General features: G+C 31.8%; 1 protein-coding gene across 2 annotated transcripts; it reads right to left on the bottom strand.

The window, feature by feature from the left end:
* Nucleotides 1-6,609: 6,609 nt before the first annotated feature.
* LOC118047971 (uncharacterized) lies at nt 6,610-17,670 on the bottom strand. 2 transcript variants are annotated; one of them, XM_073410113.1, is made up of 13 exons: nt 17,174-17,670; nt 16,321-16,495; nt 15,464-15,547; nt 14,040-14,281; nt 13,665-13,926; nt 13,024-13,103; nt 11,860-11,944; nt 10,720-10,851; nt 10,493-10,606; nt 9,672-9,716; nt 8,019-8,103; nt 7,310-7,363; nt 6,610-7,219 (listed from the first exon to the last, which is right to left on the bottom strand). In XM_073410113.1, the coding sequence occupies exons 1-13, from the start codon at nt 17,347-17,349 to the stop codon at nt 7,089-7,091; spliced, it is 1,665 nt and encodes a 554-aa protein (XP_073266214.1). In that variant the 5' UTR covers nt 17,350-17,670; the 3' UTR covers nt 6,610-7,088. The 2 variants fall into 2 exon arrangements, with proteins under 2 accessions (XP_073266214.1, XP_034913341.1); XM_035057450.2 differs by having other exon boundaries at nt 13,665-13,905; nt 17,174-17,667.
* Between the last annotated feature and the right edge of the window lie 580 nt (nt 17,671-18,250).

Here is an 18,250-nt window from a genome sequence, read left to right on the forward strand (position 1 = left end):
ATCATACCTAACAAATTCATTATTAACATTATTTGAGCAAAATAAGCCTATATCCATAGTTCCTCATAGGTGATGCAAACATGTTTAACTTTATTTCAATGTCTCCGGGTCGAAGAAGAACTATATCTTGCTAGCAAATTCACAGAGAATGCTATATTTGGGCGTGTATTATTAGCAAGATACGTTAGCACACCAATTGCACTAAAGTATGGTACTTCGGGACCAAGTAATTCTTCATTATCCTCTTGAGGTCTAAAAATTTTTTTCTCACATCAAGTGATTAAACAATCATTGGGGGTACTCAATGTATATGCTTTATCCACATAAAATCTTTAAAGGACCTTCTCTTTATAACTTGACTAGTGAATGGGAATTTTATTTACTAAATGCTCGATCTATAAGCCAAGATAAAATTTTATTTTCATCTCAAAATTTTTCTTTAAATAATTTACTGTCTTTGTTATCTTTTTAGGTTTTCAAATAATATTTAAATCATTAACATACACAGTAATAATAATGAAATCATATTCTGACTTTTTTTTATATAAAAACACAGGTGTATAGGTTCTTTATTATACTTTTTTTTTCAAAAAACAAATTCATTAAGATGATTATACCACATGCGTCCTGATTACTTTAATCCATATAAGGACCTTTTCAACTTGAATGAATAAACTTTTTGGCTATTTGAATTATAAGCTTCGAGCATTTTTAATCCTTCAGGGATTTTCATATAAACATCTTTATCAATTGACCCATATAAATAGGTTGTAAATACATCCATCAAACACATATATAGTCTTTCATGAGTTGTTAAGCTAATGAAATACCGATGTAATTGCATATCCTATATGTTTTATCGTAATCAATGCCAAGTCCTTGCTAAAACCCTTATACCACTAATTATGCCTTATACCTTATGATTTTATTTTTCTCGTTTTGTTTCCATACAAATACCTATCTGTATCCAATTGGCTTTACACTTTTAGGTGTTTGGACTACAAGTCCAAAAACTTCACATTTTGCAAGTGACTTTAATTCTGTTTGGATTACTTCTATCTATTTTGGTTAATCATCTCTATGTCGACATTCTTCAATTGATTTAGGCTTAATGCCATCGTTTTCACTAATGATATCAAATGATATATTATATAAAAGAAATTTTATTCATAACTATCTCATTTTGGTTCCATCTTCTTCTTTTTCTTTTTTGTAGAGACAAAAATTGTCGAGATCCCCTTATTTTTACTATTTTCAGGTATCTGGATGTATTCTGAAGTTTTATGATTAGTTATGTTTATATCCATATGAACATTTGTCTCCTTAATAATACCAACTTGATTGTTTGCTCCTTTTCTTTTTCAAAGATCTTTTTTCTTTTGAACCGATTGGTCTACCATGCTTTTAGTGTGCTTTAGATTCATTTGCTACAATTTTATTGGATTGTCCTATTGAGACTTCAATCCAGGCTAAAGCATTTACAACTAGTATATGAGATTTGGTTATTTTTTTTAAGTTAGTGAATGCATCTTGTAGCTGATTTGCTATGTTTTGACAAAAAGAAATATCTTCTAAACTTTTTGTTCACATTGTAGGAGGATCAAAATTCAATAATGATAATGCATTTCATGTAATATCTTTATCCAATTATTTAATTCCTCCTTTTAATGTTGGAAATGTAGTCTCATTAAAATGACAGTTGGCAAATCATGTCATAAATGAATTACTTGTTAAGAATTTAAGATATTTAATTATCAACAGGGACTTAAACCTAATATATATATTCTCAGCCTTCTTTGAGGACCCATCTTTCTATGTTATAACAGATAAATTGGAACATATATTGCATAACCAAATATTCTTATATGCGAAATGTTTAGCTCATGACCAAAAACCAATTATAATAGGGAAAATTTATAATAAGATGTTGGTCAAATATGTACAAGTGTTGCTATATGTAAAATAACATGTCCTTAAATAAAGACAATAAGTTTTGTTCTCATGAGTAATGACTTTGAAATTAATTGGAGGTGTTTAATAAATGATTCGACAAGACTATTCTAAATATGAATATGGACAACATGTTCAATGTTTATTCTAAGTGACATATAGAAATTATTAAATGTTTAGGATATGAAATCACTAGCATTGTTAAGATGATTTGTCTTGATTATATGATATGGATATTATGCTCGTAATCTAATCATTTAAGTAAGTAATCTCATAAATGTTAGGTTGCAAGTTAGTGATAAAAACATATATGACCATATTTTAGATGTATACATTAAAACCATAAAATATCTAAATGGTCCACATGGTAAGAGAATAGGCCTACAAATATCACTTTAAATACATTCTAGAAATCTTAGGGATTTAATCCCAACTTTAGCCATAGATGGTCTAATAACCAAGTTGTCTTTAGAACAAAAAACACATGAGAATTATTTAAATTAAAAAATCTTTTGGTTCTTCAATGGGTGCCACAAGGATTCTCAATAGTTAATCACATCATTATTGATCCATGATGACCCAACTAGCCATGCCAAATAATAAAATTATCTATTTTATTAAACTTTTGGTTCATTATTGCATTGAATTTAATTGTATTAATACTTGTATAGTATAAACTTGAAGATAAAATGAGTGTTTTTTTTTTAATATTTATTTTATAGTAGAGACATTTGATATTATAACATAAAGATATTTTATACCATTGTCATTAGCAGTGTTAATATGATACTCATTACAACATATATCTTTAAAACTTAGCAAATTTCTACTTGATTTGGTAGAGAACAAAACATTATTAATTATAAATCTTGTTCCTAATGCAATCCAAGCAATACCAAGAAATTTATTAGAGGTTTTAGGTGGTTTAATGATAAGACTATTTTTAATAAAGAAATTGATATTTCTGCTTTTTTTTATGTGGTTAAGTAATTCTCATACTAAGTTCATACAAAAACTATGAAAGATCGATCAATTTTGTTGTGATTTTATGCCGCTCATTTGTGTCTCTTTATAGGTGCAGAGTAGAGGTAATCATTGTGTATAACTTTGATTTTTCAAGGCAGGTTTTTATTAGGTCAAGTTGCAAATCATTCAAATATGATTTTAACATATTGAGAGGTGTCCATATTAGTTCACTGAAGCATTATATTAGCTCTTTTGGAGCCTTTAATCAAGTCTATTAAACCTGATATTGTATTCACTTTTTCTTTCATCACTTTAAATTTTTTAAAAAATATTTCTTATGCTTGAGAATGGTATGCATTGTTGCACTTTCTGCTAAGCATATATATTCACAATTGATATAGATATCATTTATAGTATGATGCAAGTCCATGTTTTCTTCATAAAAAAAAAATACATAATAAGTTCATAAGAAGATAAAGTTTTTAAAGTTGCATATGACAATTACTATAACACAATCCTTTATATTAAATAGGCCAAATGAAAGGAACAAACTAAAATACATTGAAATATACTAGCATAAAAAAACACACACACCTAAAGATTAACAAATTTTAAATTCTAACATTCTTATATTTAACTAACTAATTATTATTTTATATATTAGTTTAGTTAGTATCATTAGTCTCCAAGTTTCTTAGATGACTAATCAAATGTTCTTCTACCACATTCATTTCCTTTATTCAATTTTCTAAATAATCTATTCGCATGACATTTATTCAAAGCAAAAAAAATAAATAATTGAAAATATAAAATTCATTGCTTGTTTTAGACACCAACGTACCTATTTGCTGTATGCGAAAGTCCTGCACACACACCCCCTCATCTGTAGCCTTCATGCAATAATGTCCCTTGCAATATCATAATCAATATTATCAATATTCTCATAAACACAATTAAGGACCCTATTTGCCCCCTCCCTTTATCCAATAAATCTTCAACAATTTCCAATAAGTAGCTTCATGCATATTCATATTTTCTATACACACACACACACACACACACACTTCACTATTTCTAAAGCTTTCTCATAACATATCTTTCATGGCCAATTCATGCACAATTTTAAATTATATTATTACCCTTCTATGCCTTATTTGGTTGAACCCATCACCAAGGTTTGCATAGTTTATTTGTTTTTAAAAAATTACTAAACACACCATTATATTATATAATCTAACAATCTCATCTTCCTAAGATCCCACAAACCAATAATTTTCCAACATCACATTTAAAACTTTTGTACATGTGTATATAAGTTCTAATTAGTAAACACACTAATTCTAAATTTCTAATTATAAAATCAACAATTTTTTTTCTTAAGAATCATCATCCCTCTCTTATATTACCATAATAATTTGCAATTTATAGAGTTCATTTACCAATTTATAATTTGCAAAATTTTCTCCCAAATCCTACACTAGGTTGACCTTAAAGGCTTTCCCGTATTTTTTTCATAATAAAGTCTTTAATTTTAACCTAATTCAATCATCATTAGCTCACTTAAACCCATAAAACTCATCAATTTTATAAAAAAAAAAATCATACAAAATTCCCTCATACTTTCTCTCTAGCCGAACATGCATCCTTGGAAAGGAATGGATTTTCTTTTAAATTTGTATAATTTTTCTATTTACCCAATCTTTATTCATGCCTCTAAACTTGATTCTAACAAAAATATCTTTACAATTATCACAACCATAAAAATTCATTTTTTTCATAATACTTGAACATCAATTTAAACCTTAATATGCTAAGTTTTCAAAACCAAATACAATAAAGGTTGTTCTTACCTTGAAACAACAAAGAATCAAAGAGCAATGTGGAAGGAATTCAAGTTTTTATCCATTTTTGCTTTTCTCTCTCTATAGAATCAAATTTTCTCTTTCAAGCTTTTAAATTCCTTAAAATCACCCACTTTCCTTTTGTGGCCACTCTCTAGCCTTTTTTATTTCTTAAACTACTTCTTTTTAAGGGATTTATCAAGAAATTTGAAGAAAAAACTTTAAAAAACCCTAACTCCCCTTTTTAAGCCAAATTGTGGACCATAAGGAGAGAAGGTATTTATACTCTTTATTTTACCTATGTACAAACTAGCCCCAAAAGATTTTAATGTTCTTTGTTTATTTTTAACAATTTAATGTACACCCAACTTTCTTATTATTTAATCCACTTTTAAATATCCATTTAAATAATTATCATTAGAAACATCTTTCCATTTTATTTTATTTTATTGCATTATTTTATTTATTTCTCTTATTTATAATATTTTTATTTTAGGTTAGGGGTTTAAATGTTGCCCTATGTAAAAATCTCTTCTTTAAATATGAACTTCTCTACCTTCTCTTCTAGTAATATGTGACGACAATGTTAGCAGCCTAGTTGTGTAAAGGAAGATTGGCTCCTTATAACTAGGGTGAAATCATTCACTTCATAGTCCCTCACCTCCTAGGTATAAGCCTCTAAATCAAATAATATAATAATTTGTATCTTATATGTAAGGATTAAGATGTTTTTTTTTATTTCAACCAAAAAAGGAAAAAAGCTGCCAATAATTCCTTATTTGGTTTAGTGGAAATTCAAGATAGTTAGATTGCATTGTAGATTTTCTAGAATCTTTATTCCTCATCAAAATATTGTTACATCATGTTCTACCAATTGATGTAGTCTATAATGACAATAATAGGCCACGTTGTCTTTTATATATTCAAATTTACATGGTTATTTTAAAGGGAAAATCCTTCTCTCTCATAATCCAAGGAAAAAAGATTGTTATTTTTTTAAACACAAATTTCTCTTGATATTGACCGAAACATTCCCCATTTATTGTTTTAAAAATATTTAATTGGATGACTTGTGAGAAGTAAAACATGATTGATATTTAAAAAAATCAATGCTTAATTTTCCATATCATTCATGATCAAATTGTTAAATGATTTAAGCAAAGATAAAGATCAATATTTCTTCATTTATTATAAATAAAGATATATAAACACATTGTTTATACCAAAAATAATTTATTCATGTGTCGGTTGATTAAAAGCATCAGATGTTTACTATTACTTTTCAAGCAAGCCAATGAAAGTTGAAATTAATCATCAATTGGTGAAGGAAGATAAGATCAACCATTGTAGTGATCAATGATTATGTTTATGTAGGACATGATTTTTTAGCGATTAAATTGTTGGAAGTTATAGTATTATAAGAACTATAGGAAAAATGTGTGCAAACAAGAAGTCTAAAGTATACTGGATTAGATTATGGAGTCCTTCCTTGCACTAGACAATTTGTATAGAATTAAAATTTTATATTTATGTAAATTTTATCATTATAATATTATAATTCATCCGCCAACAACAGGAAATGATGAGCTCTCTATGCATAATTTATTCACAAGCTTTCTGCAATTTTATCACTTTTCCTTGCAACTTTCTTTATCTTTATCACTTTTTCTCAAGTTATGATTTTGGCATCACCCTTTTTTCCTTCTAACTTCTTAAAATCAAGTTAAAAACTCTACAGTCTTTACAGTCTTTGATTTGCAAGATTGTACTCGAAATAAAGTTCCTGATTATAATTATAATTTCTTCTCATTGAAAGAGAATCAACAAGAATCGATCTACTAAAATCTTGTCTAATAAAAAAATCCCAAAAAGGGATCACATCCTTTATAAAAGTGAGAATTAAACTTCAGTATATTTCAGTCGCAAAAAGGCCAATGGCTCTCCGTACAACCTCTAAGCTGGAGTCCACGGCACAACTGAGGGTCATTCCCGCTTCCTAGACTATAAAAAAATAAACACAAAACCAGAGAATGGAGGCTTAAACTGCCACAAGAGAAGGCATATGCTACTAGTCTGCCAACCTGGGCAGTCAAAACCACAGTATAATCTGTCATCTTTTACATAGATCCAAAACCTTTAAAATTGATTACAACTATCTTACCAACTTCCCCACAATTGGTTTTGCACAAGTCCTTGCAATATTTCCTGCAAATTTATAAACGTTTTGCACTATGTTATGGAAAGCTTCGCAAACGATGCATGTTTGGGCCGCGCCTGACTAAAAAATAAGGAGGCAGACCCACCGCCTTCACAGCAGGGACATTGCATCCATTATGCCAGATGGTTTCCGCGTAAGGAATTGGACAGCTCTTCACCGTGACAGGCATCTACTGATGAGGAAAGAGTAAGTGCGTGTAAGTCACCAATTGAGTCCTTAGATGAGTAGTCCACTGCAGAATCACCTGACGGAAAATCAACATTTAGAAAAGTATGAAGCACTGTTCTTTAGAAAAGTATAAACAATTGCTTAATATTTGAATTGGATTTATTACTGTGACAAGAATCGGTGGATGCCTGCCTCGGTAATGAGCTTCTTCTCTTCACATCTGCAAGAGTTTAACAATAAAGAACACTTCTTAATTGACCGTCACATAAGAAACAATTGCAAAAGCAGGTCCATCAAAACTACAAACAAAATAATGCAGGCTGCAATCATTTTTTCCCTTCGAATCCCACTTGCAGTTGAAGCCACAAGAAAGGAAAGCACTTAGGTAGAGTTGGGTTATTATCTTGAGACAGGAGAGACAAAGATAGCAAGGACATTTCTCCCTATACTTCACTTCTTGTTTTTTGAAGTACAGAAATTCACTTCAAAACCACTCAAAGACATATTTATTTTATATCTCCGTCTCTATATCTTCAATGTTTTTGTCTCTTCTATATGTCTCTCCTGTCATCATCAGACACTAACCAAACGCAACCTCAAAGACCTAGGTGTGCTTGGGGCTACCCAATTAGCAAAATCATGTGCATCTATAAATTGAGTAAAGATGGATACAAATTCTTTCTATTTACATTCGGAAGTAGCTTAGTGTGGATACAAACAATGATTGTATTTGCATGACGTTTATAAGCATGACTATCTACATGAACATGAGAATCCTCCTGACGTCACAAACAAACATACAATGTCTTAAGAATCTTTTGATGATAGCATATTACATCTAACAACTGAACAAGGATTATGCAAAATTCTCATACCAAAAGAATGATGTAGCCCTTTCACAGCATCAAAGTTCTTGTACGTGTAACCAACAAAACTAAGATCTTGAGGATTCATCATTGTCTGCCAAAAAGGTTGTAGGAAATGAATAACATGCCTTGATAAACCACAAACACTAAGAAGCATATCACTAGTTAGAGCGTAATCAAATTAGGTTAGCTTTGTGATTTGAAGATGACCAGATGCAAGTTGGTGACAATAAGGACTTGGTGTAGAACCAATTGAGGAACACAGAAATAACACATACCCAATAGAAAAAATATTTATCTAAAAACTCAATATATTTGATCATTCAATATTCAAAGCATCATAACATAACTAGAATGTCTAACTAGGGTGCACATTTTATAGTAACCAAACCAAATTGAAACAAGAAAATTAAATTCTAATCGTAGAAAGAAAATTGAAAAAAAATTAAAGACTTGCTCCCAATAAGAATAGGAAAACCTACGAAATGAAATAAATTAGCTTCCTATTTTAACAACTAAAAACTAAATGCTAACATTCCTAAATAGCGCCAACTACCAAGAATCCAGAAAAATCATAGTTTTCTAAAAAAAAATCATATTCTACTTTCCAAAACAATATTACATGATCCACCTCCCAACATCATGAGCCAAACTAACAGAATTTTTACATATCACTAAATTTGTCCTAGTCATTTTGTGATGGATGCATTATTAATTATTTCATTCCATAATTATAAATGTGCTATTAAATGTGAAAAAATTTGCATTCCAAATATGATTTACTAACTAGATGATTTGAACAAATTTAATTATTTGTAATAGTTCTATTGGTTTGGTCCATGATCTTAGGTGATGGACTAGGTCCGTGTATTAATTCATCATAATTTCCAATTTAGTTGTTCTTCATCCACATCAAGACTAGCATGAGGTACCAAATTCTTGAGGGATGTACCAAATTTCAATGAGTTTGAAACATGCCTACCAAATTGGAGCAGGTGGATTGAAACTTCACTCAATAATCTCAATGTAATTGTGTTTTACACCATAAGTCCATAATATAATGTCATCTATGTATAGTCAATTGCATTATATTCCTCAGAGAATAATTTTCACTCGTATTAATTGCATGCAAGAGTAATATACATGATTGAAGGAACAAAAAATCTACACAAACTTTAAAAATGTAAAGGGTAGGCCTTAAAAGTAGAAAAAAACCATAAGAAAGCGCAAAACATCAATCCATATCCCAATATTCCAGTCTCTGAAAACAAGCAAGCTTAGACTCCTCTAAAACAGTAAATTCATAAGCATCAAAGTGGCTCGCTATGCAAATCCATGTTTAAAGTCCAAATTTTATATATATATAAAAAAAAAAAATCAAACCCCAAATTGCATTAGAAACCCCACAAAACAACTTTACCTTACCTCTAAACTTTTCATCACACTATGGCTTGTTTCCATCCTTTCCATTATACAGATTAATATAATCATTTTAGCCCTCACTTTATTCATACTTGCACCTCGTCCCTAAGAATTCTCCAGACATAAAACCCAATGACCATTCACTATCGGTTAAGACAGACATGTTTGCGATGTTTCATTAGGCTTATCTATGATGAACTACTATGACTTAAGCAGCAGAGATTTACGATTGGTAAGTACCTTCCTCATGGATCCAGATCCTCTTCTTGTTGATGGGGGTTCGACCTATCTCAAAAAAGAATTTCTGTCAAAAATACACTTCTACAAAGGTATTACAAACACAGATAACCAAATGAAAATGTCAAGGAAAATCTCTTGAAATGAAAATGAAATAAGCATTAAATTTTACAACAGGGGTAAACAAAGAAGGCCTGACATTCATGAGCAAAAGAGCTTAGTTGAGGTGCACAAATAGAAAATTCTCGAGTACCAAGCACAAGCAGTGAGAACACAAAGTGAAGTTTCATTTTATCCTCTCCGGTTAGATCATCCATCAAATCCACAGTTGACATCTATATAGAATTAAATTCATGTGTTATGGAGCCTTAAAATATGAATTCACATCAAAATTCATGGAGCTCACACAAAGTTAGAACTCCATATTAATTTTCATGTAAGAACAAGCATATCCTGCTGTCAGTTATCAATTTGGAAGCTCAAGACCCAGTTGCTATAAATAAGAGATGAAGAGGGTAATATTGAATCCTTCTTCAGTGACTAAAATGGAACCAAGTGTTAGATTACAGGGGCAAACTAGCTTATTGGTTTTTATTTTTTATTTTTTGAGTCCTCCCTGCCACTACCAACCCGCTTCCTCACCAGAATCTCAAAGAAGATAGACTCTAATTCCACAACTTTACTAAGAAAGCTAGCTCAGCACACCACCTTTATCATATGAAGTTCATAAAATAAAGAAAATGAGATAATTCAGATAAGAGTTTAATGTAGCAACATCGATAGTCCTCGCTAAAAGTGGGAAAGAGCCATATGCAACAACTCACCTCATCAAATTTCATAAAATTTTGTGTATCAAGCTCCCCATTGACCTCTGGTTTAAATGCTGCCTCCATTTCATAAAGTTTGTCCCATACAATATCTTTGAACCAAGGATGAGCCTGATAATAATCAGTGTTAGTAGATGCAAGGAAGAACAATGATGTTACAGTCAAACTAAAAAAAAAACAGAGAGAATATAAGTATTCATGTCGGAATAAATACAAAAGTATACTTTAATTTGGTCTGCCCCCAAAGTCCCAAGCCTATGATCAACGTCACAAAGCAATCTACAGATCAGATCCTTTGCTTCAGGTGTCAGCCTTGCCTCCTCTGGGAATATTAAGTGATTTCTCCAATGCACAATCTGGAATACATTAGTTATCATCTCAGCGAGTTAAAGTGACTCGTGATGATACTAGATAAACACGAAAACTAGAGGGAAACAATAGATATCTATACAGCAGTATTATTAAGTAACTACATGGTACATAAACAACAAACAAGAGGCTTGAGTACTATAACAGTTCTTCATATTAGTACTATATCAAGAACATGTTGCTTCTTCCCCAGCAGTAACAACAGAAGGGACATTATCCAAAGATGTCCAGGTCCCAATGTGATGTAATTAAAGCAGTCCCTATGAACTACAGATCACAATGAAATGCTATCATGTACAGCCAGGCCAACCAAATGATATCATAAATACATAGTGGTTTATCAATTTCCAGTGAAAAATCAAAAGCTTCTTTAGTAGAGTCTCTTGAAAGAATAGCAAAACAGCAAAGAATGTTGCACATCTCACAATGAGAAAGAGGGACAACATTTAGGTATATGGGATAGAAATGGAAAAGGTAGAACAAAAATAGCTTAGGTTAAGTCATAAGAAAGAAGTTGATTTCTAAAAATTGCCTGAAAAAAAGGGAGATTTAATCTTAGTTAATTCAAGTTGAGTTCACAATACTTCAATAGGAAACACAAGATTTCATTCTTTGGATGATGAATTTAAAAAAAAAAAAAGTTGTGCATATGCAAAATCCAAGTATATATTATAACACAACATCACAGAGACACCAAACTGAACGATGATATGATAATGGAGTGCATATCATGAAGCATTGCTGACACAAGGTTTCATTTTTTTTCTTGAAATCAACAAGTTGATGTTAAATTAAAAAAACATTGCATATATAAGCAAAATGTAAGTGCATGTTATAACACAGCATCACACACATTGACACCAAAATGAAAATAAAATGATAATGAAGAGTATCTCTCATAATATCAAAATAGATCAGCATAACATTAAAGCTAACCAGGTGTCACGGTTCAACTGAAAGAGAAGAAATCAAACAAATGAAAATAACAACCAGACCTTTCTGCAAGTTGTTACTGGATCATCAGAATAAAATGGGGGATAACCAACTAGCATCTCGTACATTATTGCACCAAGAGACCACCTATAAGAAAGAAAAATAGGTTTTCATTTTCACTTAAATAATCATGTATTTCGATGATGGCATAATGGTACAGGTTTTGCATCATAAAGCCCTTATGGACATGTTGTGGAAGAAAAAAAAAACATACCAATTGTAGTTAAAGAAAGAATGGTTCTTAAACGGGGCTACAATGATCCGAATTTCTGAATGATGCAAAAAATTTCACCAATAGCAAAAAGCTTATGCAATTCAGAGGAAAAAGAGCACTAGAATTTCAGACAAATATTCAATCATCAAATATTGAGTCCACTCCTAATTTGAAGAGCTTACATCAATCAAATTAACAAAAGCTAATTCCCTATAAAATATCTCAGGAGCCCTAAATAAAATAAGAATTGTTAGATGATCCAGTTCTTCTAGTATGAAAGGATAAATAATTTAGTTATCTTTTTCTATGAACTAGGATCCTATGTTCTTAAAGTTAGGCAAGTGGAAGAACTGATTTATCAAAAAAGAAAAGAAAGTCAGATAATAGATATTGCATTGTTAGAAATGGAGAGAAATTATGATGAAGAAACAATAGTATGGTATTGATGGCAGTGGATGGTCTCAGACTAGCAGTAGGCAGTGGCATTCATGGTTTTGACAACAATAACGCCAAAGTTGTCGCTGATGTAAGGGTAGCATGAGAGGCCAGGAAAACTCATGGTGTTGGTGTTATTGGTGGTGTTGATATCAGAGTGATGATGTGATGTTAAAATTGCAATGGTAATGTTGAAGGCACAGTGATGGCAGTGGTGATGGTGGATGATGTTAATGATGGCTCAGTGGTTGTGGTGATAATGGCATCATGTTGGTCATAGGCAACAACCACAGCAGTAATCAAGACATGTCATCCATGGTTATAGAGTAATTAGTCATGTTTCCATGTTTTTTCATTTTTTTCCTTTTCTGAACGAAATTTGTTGAAAAAACATGAACAGAAAAATGCTTTAGATGAGTTATTCCAATGCTTAGCTACAACTGTAAACATAAACAAAAATGCAATCAAATATTTTGCAAGTTCCAAGAGAAGGTAAAATTCATCCTTATTTACTCACCAGTCACACTCCATGCCATATCCTTTCTTCAACAGCACTTCTGGAGCAATGTAATCTGGTGTGCCGACTGTGGAATAGGCCTGCAATTCAAACAAAGTGAAGAAAGAACCTCAGAAATAAGACCTCTATATGATAGAAATTATAGGATGGATAAACTAATGATGATGAGAAGATGAAAAGTAAATAACATTATTGTCGTGTAGCCTCAAAAAGATAAACTGATAAATCACCCCTGTAATATGGCTGGATAGGATTACATCCTTTTTAATTTTGAAAGGTGCATTTACACCTTTGACCCGTATTTTTGTTCTTAACATTGGTCCTAAGCAAGAATTCATTTTCAAAGGAAGAAAAAGATGCAACCCACACACATATAAATACAAATAAAATTGCTTACTGCACATATGCACACACATTTAGAGCATAAAATCCTAATCCTAAAGCTTAAAGCATCTAAAAAATCCAAACTAGAACGAAGAAAAGGATGTTAGATGAGGCAGATTTTGTTGCTAAATTATGTAATGTCACTATAATTCCGTCTGCAAAAATTTGTGAATGTGTTCATCAGAGATACCCTGGAATCAAATTGAAGACAGAATGATGTAGTTGTAATATCTGAAAACGATGATTTAATTGAATACCAATTTTCTCCTGTTTATCTGCCAGTGTTGTAGTTGTTCAAGGGGACTTTTCCAGCGCCTTCCACCAGCTTCTGGAAAGTGTCCATCAGCATCCATGGATTCCTTCAAATTTTCATCATCGAGTGCTTCATTTTCATTTATAGCTGATAAATTTGTGCAGTCAAGAGGCTTGCAAAGACCAAAATCAGAGAGCTTCATATGACCATTTTTGTCTAACAATAGATTGTCAGGTTTGATATCTCTGAAAAAAATATACATATGGCTGTCATTGAGAAAGCCAGGGCAAAAGATTATCTTAGAAATAAAGATAAAGCAATTTAAGATGCTTCAGTTCCTCTTATGTTTCTGAAAATGTTATTTCAGGTGAATACCGACCTGTGAATGTAGTTGTGTTTATGAATAGATTCTATAGCAAGAACACTTTGGGAAATGTAAAATCTAGCCATGGTTTCAGTCAAAGTCTCTTCTCTTATCAACAAAGTCATGATGTCACCTCCAGGCAGATATTCCATGATCAGGTATAAGTATTCAGCATCTTGAAAAGAATAGTATAGTTTCACAATACAGTGACTTGCAACTTCTGCAAGCAAATTCCTTTCAGCTTTGACATGCTCGACCTGTGGCATATAAACACAGTTAGCAAGCATATGAGACATACAAGAAAATTGATAGGAACTAAATACAAGTTAAAATGTGTTTCTTTAGATGGAATTACAATTTAAAGGCAGACTGTACTCGCTACAGTAAGGCCCCACTATTGGTTGTTGCAGTTATTGTTTGCAAAAGTATGTGGAGGAATTTGTTTTCTACAAAAACTGTGTTAAGCTAAAAATTCCAGTTTATCTCTGTTCAGCTAAAACTGCAATTAAACCAACCATCGAAGTGTAATGAAAAATACAGAATAAGTCCTTTCTAACTTAATTTTAATGAAAAAAAAATAATTAGTTTTATTTTTAGTATTTTGTTAGATGTCCATATACCTATAGTTACTTTTTAGTAGAATATATTACTTTTCCAATGACCAGTAGCTGAATTGGCATCCTACACTATCCATTTCCTTTGCAGCTCTGGTTCAGCATCCCTCATGGCAAAGAATACGATATCCAACTTATATTTCAATAACATATGCGTCAATTTTTTAGTTTTTTAGAAAATTTGTAATCATATTAAAAAATGATGAATAGATGTAAATTCAATAACTAGAGAGCAACAGTTAATGTTATTGGATTCATGGTTTACAAGGATGAAATTGGATATAATGAAAGTTAATGGGGAGAACTTGACCTTGCAATGGGAGCATAGATTGTAGTGTGATTGGAGAAAGTGGGATTTCATATGGTTCGGCAAATCACAGTTTTTGAGTAAGATTATATTCAGGAAAGGGTGATGTTTTGAATATAAGCATATAATTCAATATGAAATATGAAGCCTATGGAACAGAAAATTTAGTTTGGCACCATAACCATGATGCCAAATGGGTCCTATGAATCTGCTTAAAATGTGTATGATTCTAGTTTCCACATTCAAATCCTATGGACCTATTATGTACTAGCAGTCCACCTTATCTGAAAAATTCTTTTGACCATTACCTGTCTCTCGTTATTATTAACTTGGTAAATTATGAAGCGTGATGTTACAGAACAACTGACAGACTGAAGCAGGGAGGCATCACCAATATCATCACCAATACCATAACCCAGGTATCCAGTAAATACAGAACAAATAAATTAAAGAGTAAAATCATAAAATTTAAGTGCATCTTTTAGAAAGAATTAAACATTCTATAGTTTCAATCTCACCTGCCCCCTACTAAGCATTTCTGACTTCTTCAACTTTTTCATAGCATAGATGTCGCCTGACTTCTTCTCCCTGCATAACCTAACCTGTAAAACAATAAAATATAAGCACTTTAATAGTCTACCACTTAAATATAGAAGCCTCAGAATGTACAAGAAATAAAATAAATCCAGGAAGTGTGATTTTATAACTAAATGTACCCTGGAAAAGCATGTTATACTCAGTATCAGCCAACAACATTATTTTGAATGTCTAGAAAAAAATATTAAAGGGGTGGATGTAGAGAACAAATTATTGAAGATGAGAAAAAAATATCAAAGAAGAATGAATACATGAAACTGCATGGGATTTAATAAAAAAATTATATCATCTCATTTTAAAAAAGCCTGACTAGAGCCATCAACACCAATTAATGGCTTTGCCACTATTACCACCACAACACTTTTAATGTTGCCTTTTCATCTCAGTTTTTTTTAGTGATCTCTGAGACCTTATCTACAAGTAGACCAGTCTTTGGGAGAAATCAAATTTCAATATAAGGAAAATATGTGCCCCATGTTTTTAGAGAATATAATCATTTTACATAACTAGGACAAGATTTTAAGTTTATAATGTTGAGAGATTGTCATCTGTTTGTTGCCAGGTACAACAATACTTCTCATGTAGGTACTAAAAAGCTGAGTGCTGCTCAGCCCTCCACTTCAAAATGTAAAAGCCAAGACCTTACTGTTGGGCTACTTGGTGGGATATGCAGATCAAAGTTTACAGTTTCCAAACAATGAAAGTATAATAAATAACATTGACGATCATCGAAAGGAAGCCTCCATCCAAACTTATACAGTAAGCGCATACATCTAACCTCTCCAAATGCCCCTCTGCCTATTATTGTCAAAAGGTCAAAATCATCAACACAAATCTTGTGCCTTTTAAGTCGCATATACTGTGTTTCCTTGTGCTCTAAATCCTTCAGTATGTTAATTTGTTCCTCTTCAGAAACTTGGGAAGATGCCAACTGCTTTTTCAGCTCTAAGCGCCTGCAATCAATAATATCATGTTAGAAACGAATGTATCCAGATCAATAACCCAAACCTACAATTATTACCTCTTCTTTAAGAAATTAAATTCACCTGGACGAAGAAAATAACTCTTTACAAGAAAAAAAAAAAATAAGGAAAAAAAAAAAAAAGCATACAGAAGTTGAAGAAAAACAACAATGCATACAAAATGATACAGTTAGTGCACGGACTTGTCTGCGTCTGAATGTGCTAGAATGATTATTAAACAAGGAGCCAAATGCCAAGTATCCATGGAAGACTGATCAATGTTGATGGAAAACACAATATATATGACCCATGTACATCTCCTGAGAGGATTGTGCTCATGAAAAGGCAATGGAAATTCACATATCTACCTCATTTAAATGGCAATCCAAATACCAGAACCTAAGCATTCAGAAATGGAGGAAATAGTGAAAGTTAATCCCATAGATTTATAGAGGATAAATTGAAATAAATTCTCCTTTTCCATCCTTCGAATTTGCTGCCCAATTTATCAATTTTAAAGTTGTTATTGCTTTTTCACGCAGAGAAAAATTAGCAATATAATAATAAAACTAGCAACTTCTAAATTAAAACATCATTAGCATGAAAAAGGAAAAGAAAATCCTAAACGGGATGGATCCTCCAAGGAAATTATTTAAACTAAAATGAAACCTTTCTTTGCGTTGCTGGATGTGTTTCATCTGAGCCTTGTAATGATTCTCAATAAAGATCTTTGCAGCAGCTACCCTCTCCAAGGTCAAGCTCGACCCCACCTGACCCCCACCTTCCTCTTCCTCCTCCTCCTCCTCTTCTTTCTTCGCTTTGTTAAGACGATCATCCTCCTCCATTTGTGTAATGATGATGAGGATGGCCCCTTCTCTGTCTCTCTTAGATATGCTCTTTTCTCTCCAAAATTTATGCCTTTTGTTTGGTTTTTGTGAATTTTGATGATTGTGACAACGAAGCAAAGCTGACTCAGTTTTCTTACATGTTTGCCACCAGGGAACTAACTCATCAGACCACCTCAAACAAAGACAAGAACTGCAACACGTGGAGGATCCGACTTACGGGAATGGTTCTGGACCCACCCTAACTGACGCCATGCTGCGCTTGTTTTTCTTTGTTTTTAAGGAAAATTGTACTATGCCTTTGTTTTATAGGTGATCTCAGTGCCCTTGCCTCTCTCTGAATGAAAACTTGGCAAAACAATTTCTTCTTCTTCGTTTCTTTTATGGTCCAATGCTATGTATTTTCGGCCATAACACGAGTATTTTCTAGGGTGAGGAAAAAAACTAAAAAAATCATGAAAATTGAGAAAAAAATAATTAAAAAAATCGAACTGAGAAAAAGAGCTGATTAAAATTTTGAAAAAATTAACCAGTTCGGTTCAATATCAGTTTTAGGCTTATAAAACTGAACCGAACTGAACCGAAACCGACCGGTTCGAACCGGTTTTGGTTCAGTTTTGGTTTTTTTAAAAAAAAATTAGTTTGGTTATTTTTTTTGATAAAAACCGAACCGAACCGAATTTGTCCACCTCTAGTACTACTATTTCCTAAAATGAAATTTTTTTCTAATATTCATTTTACTCCCCAATACTTTTGAAAATTCTAATTTATCCCTAAGTTTTATTTTTATGCAAGTAAGTCCTTCTCCTAGACTTTTTAGGTCCTCGTATACTACGGTTAAAACAATTTAGACCCTAAAGTAATTTATTTTCAATGAAATCCCTGCACGCGACTTAATGAG

Source organism: Populus alba, chromosome 6, assembly GCF_005239225.2.
Source record: "Populus alba chromosome 6, ASM523922v2, whole genome shotgun sequence".
Lineage (NCBI taxonomy): Eukaryota > Viridiplantae > Streptophyta > Magnoliopsida > Malpighiales > Salicaceae > Populus > Populus alba.

Excerpts from the sequence above, each read along its gene's own strand:
- LOC118047971 (XM_073410113.1), bottom strand. The coding sequence starts at position 17,349 with ATGGAGGAGGATGATCGTCTTAACAAAGCGAAGAAAGAAGAGGAGGAG. Across the intron at positions 16,496-17,173 it reads ATCCAGCAACGCAAAGAAAG|GCGCTTAGAGCTGAAAAAGC; the intron begins GTTTCATTTTAG and ends TATTGATTGCAG. Across the intron at positions 7,364-8,018 it reads AGGGCTACATCATTCTTTTG|ATGTGAAGAGAAGAAGCTCA; the intron begins GTATGAGAATTT and ends AAACTCTTGCAG.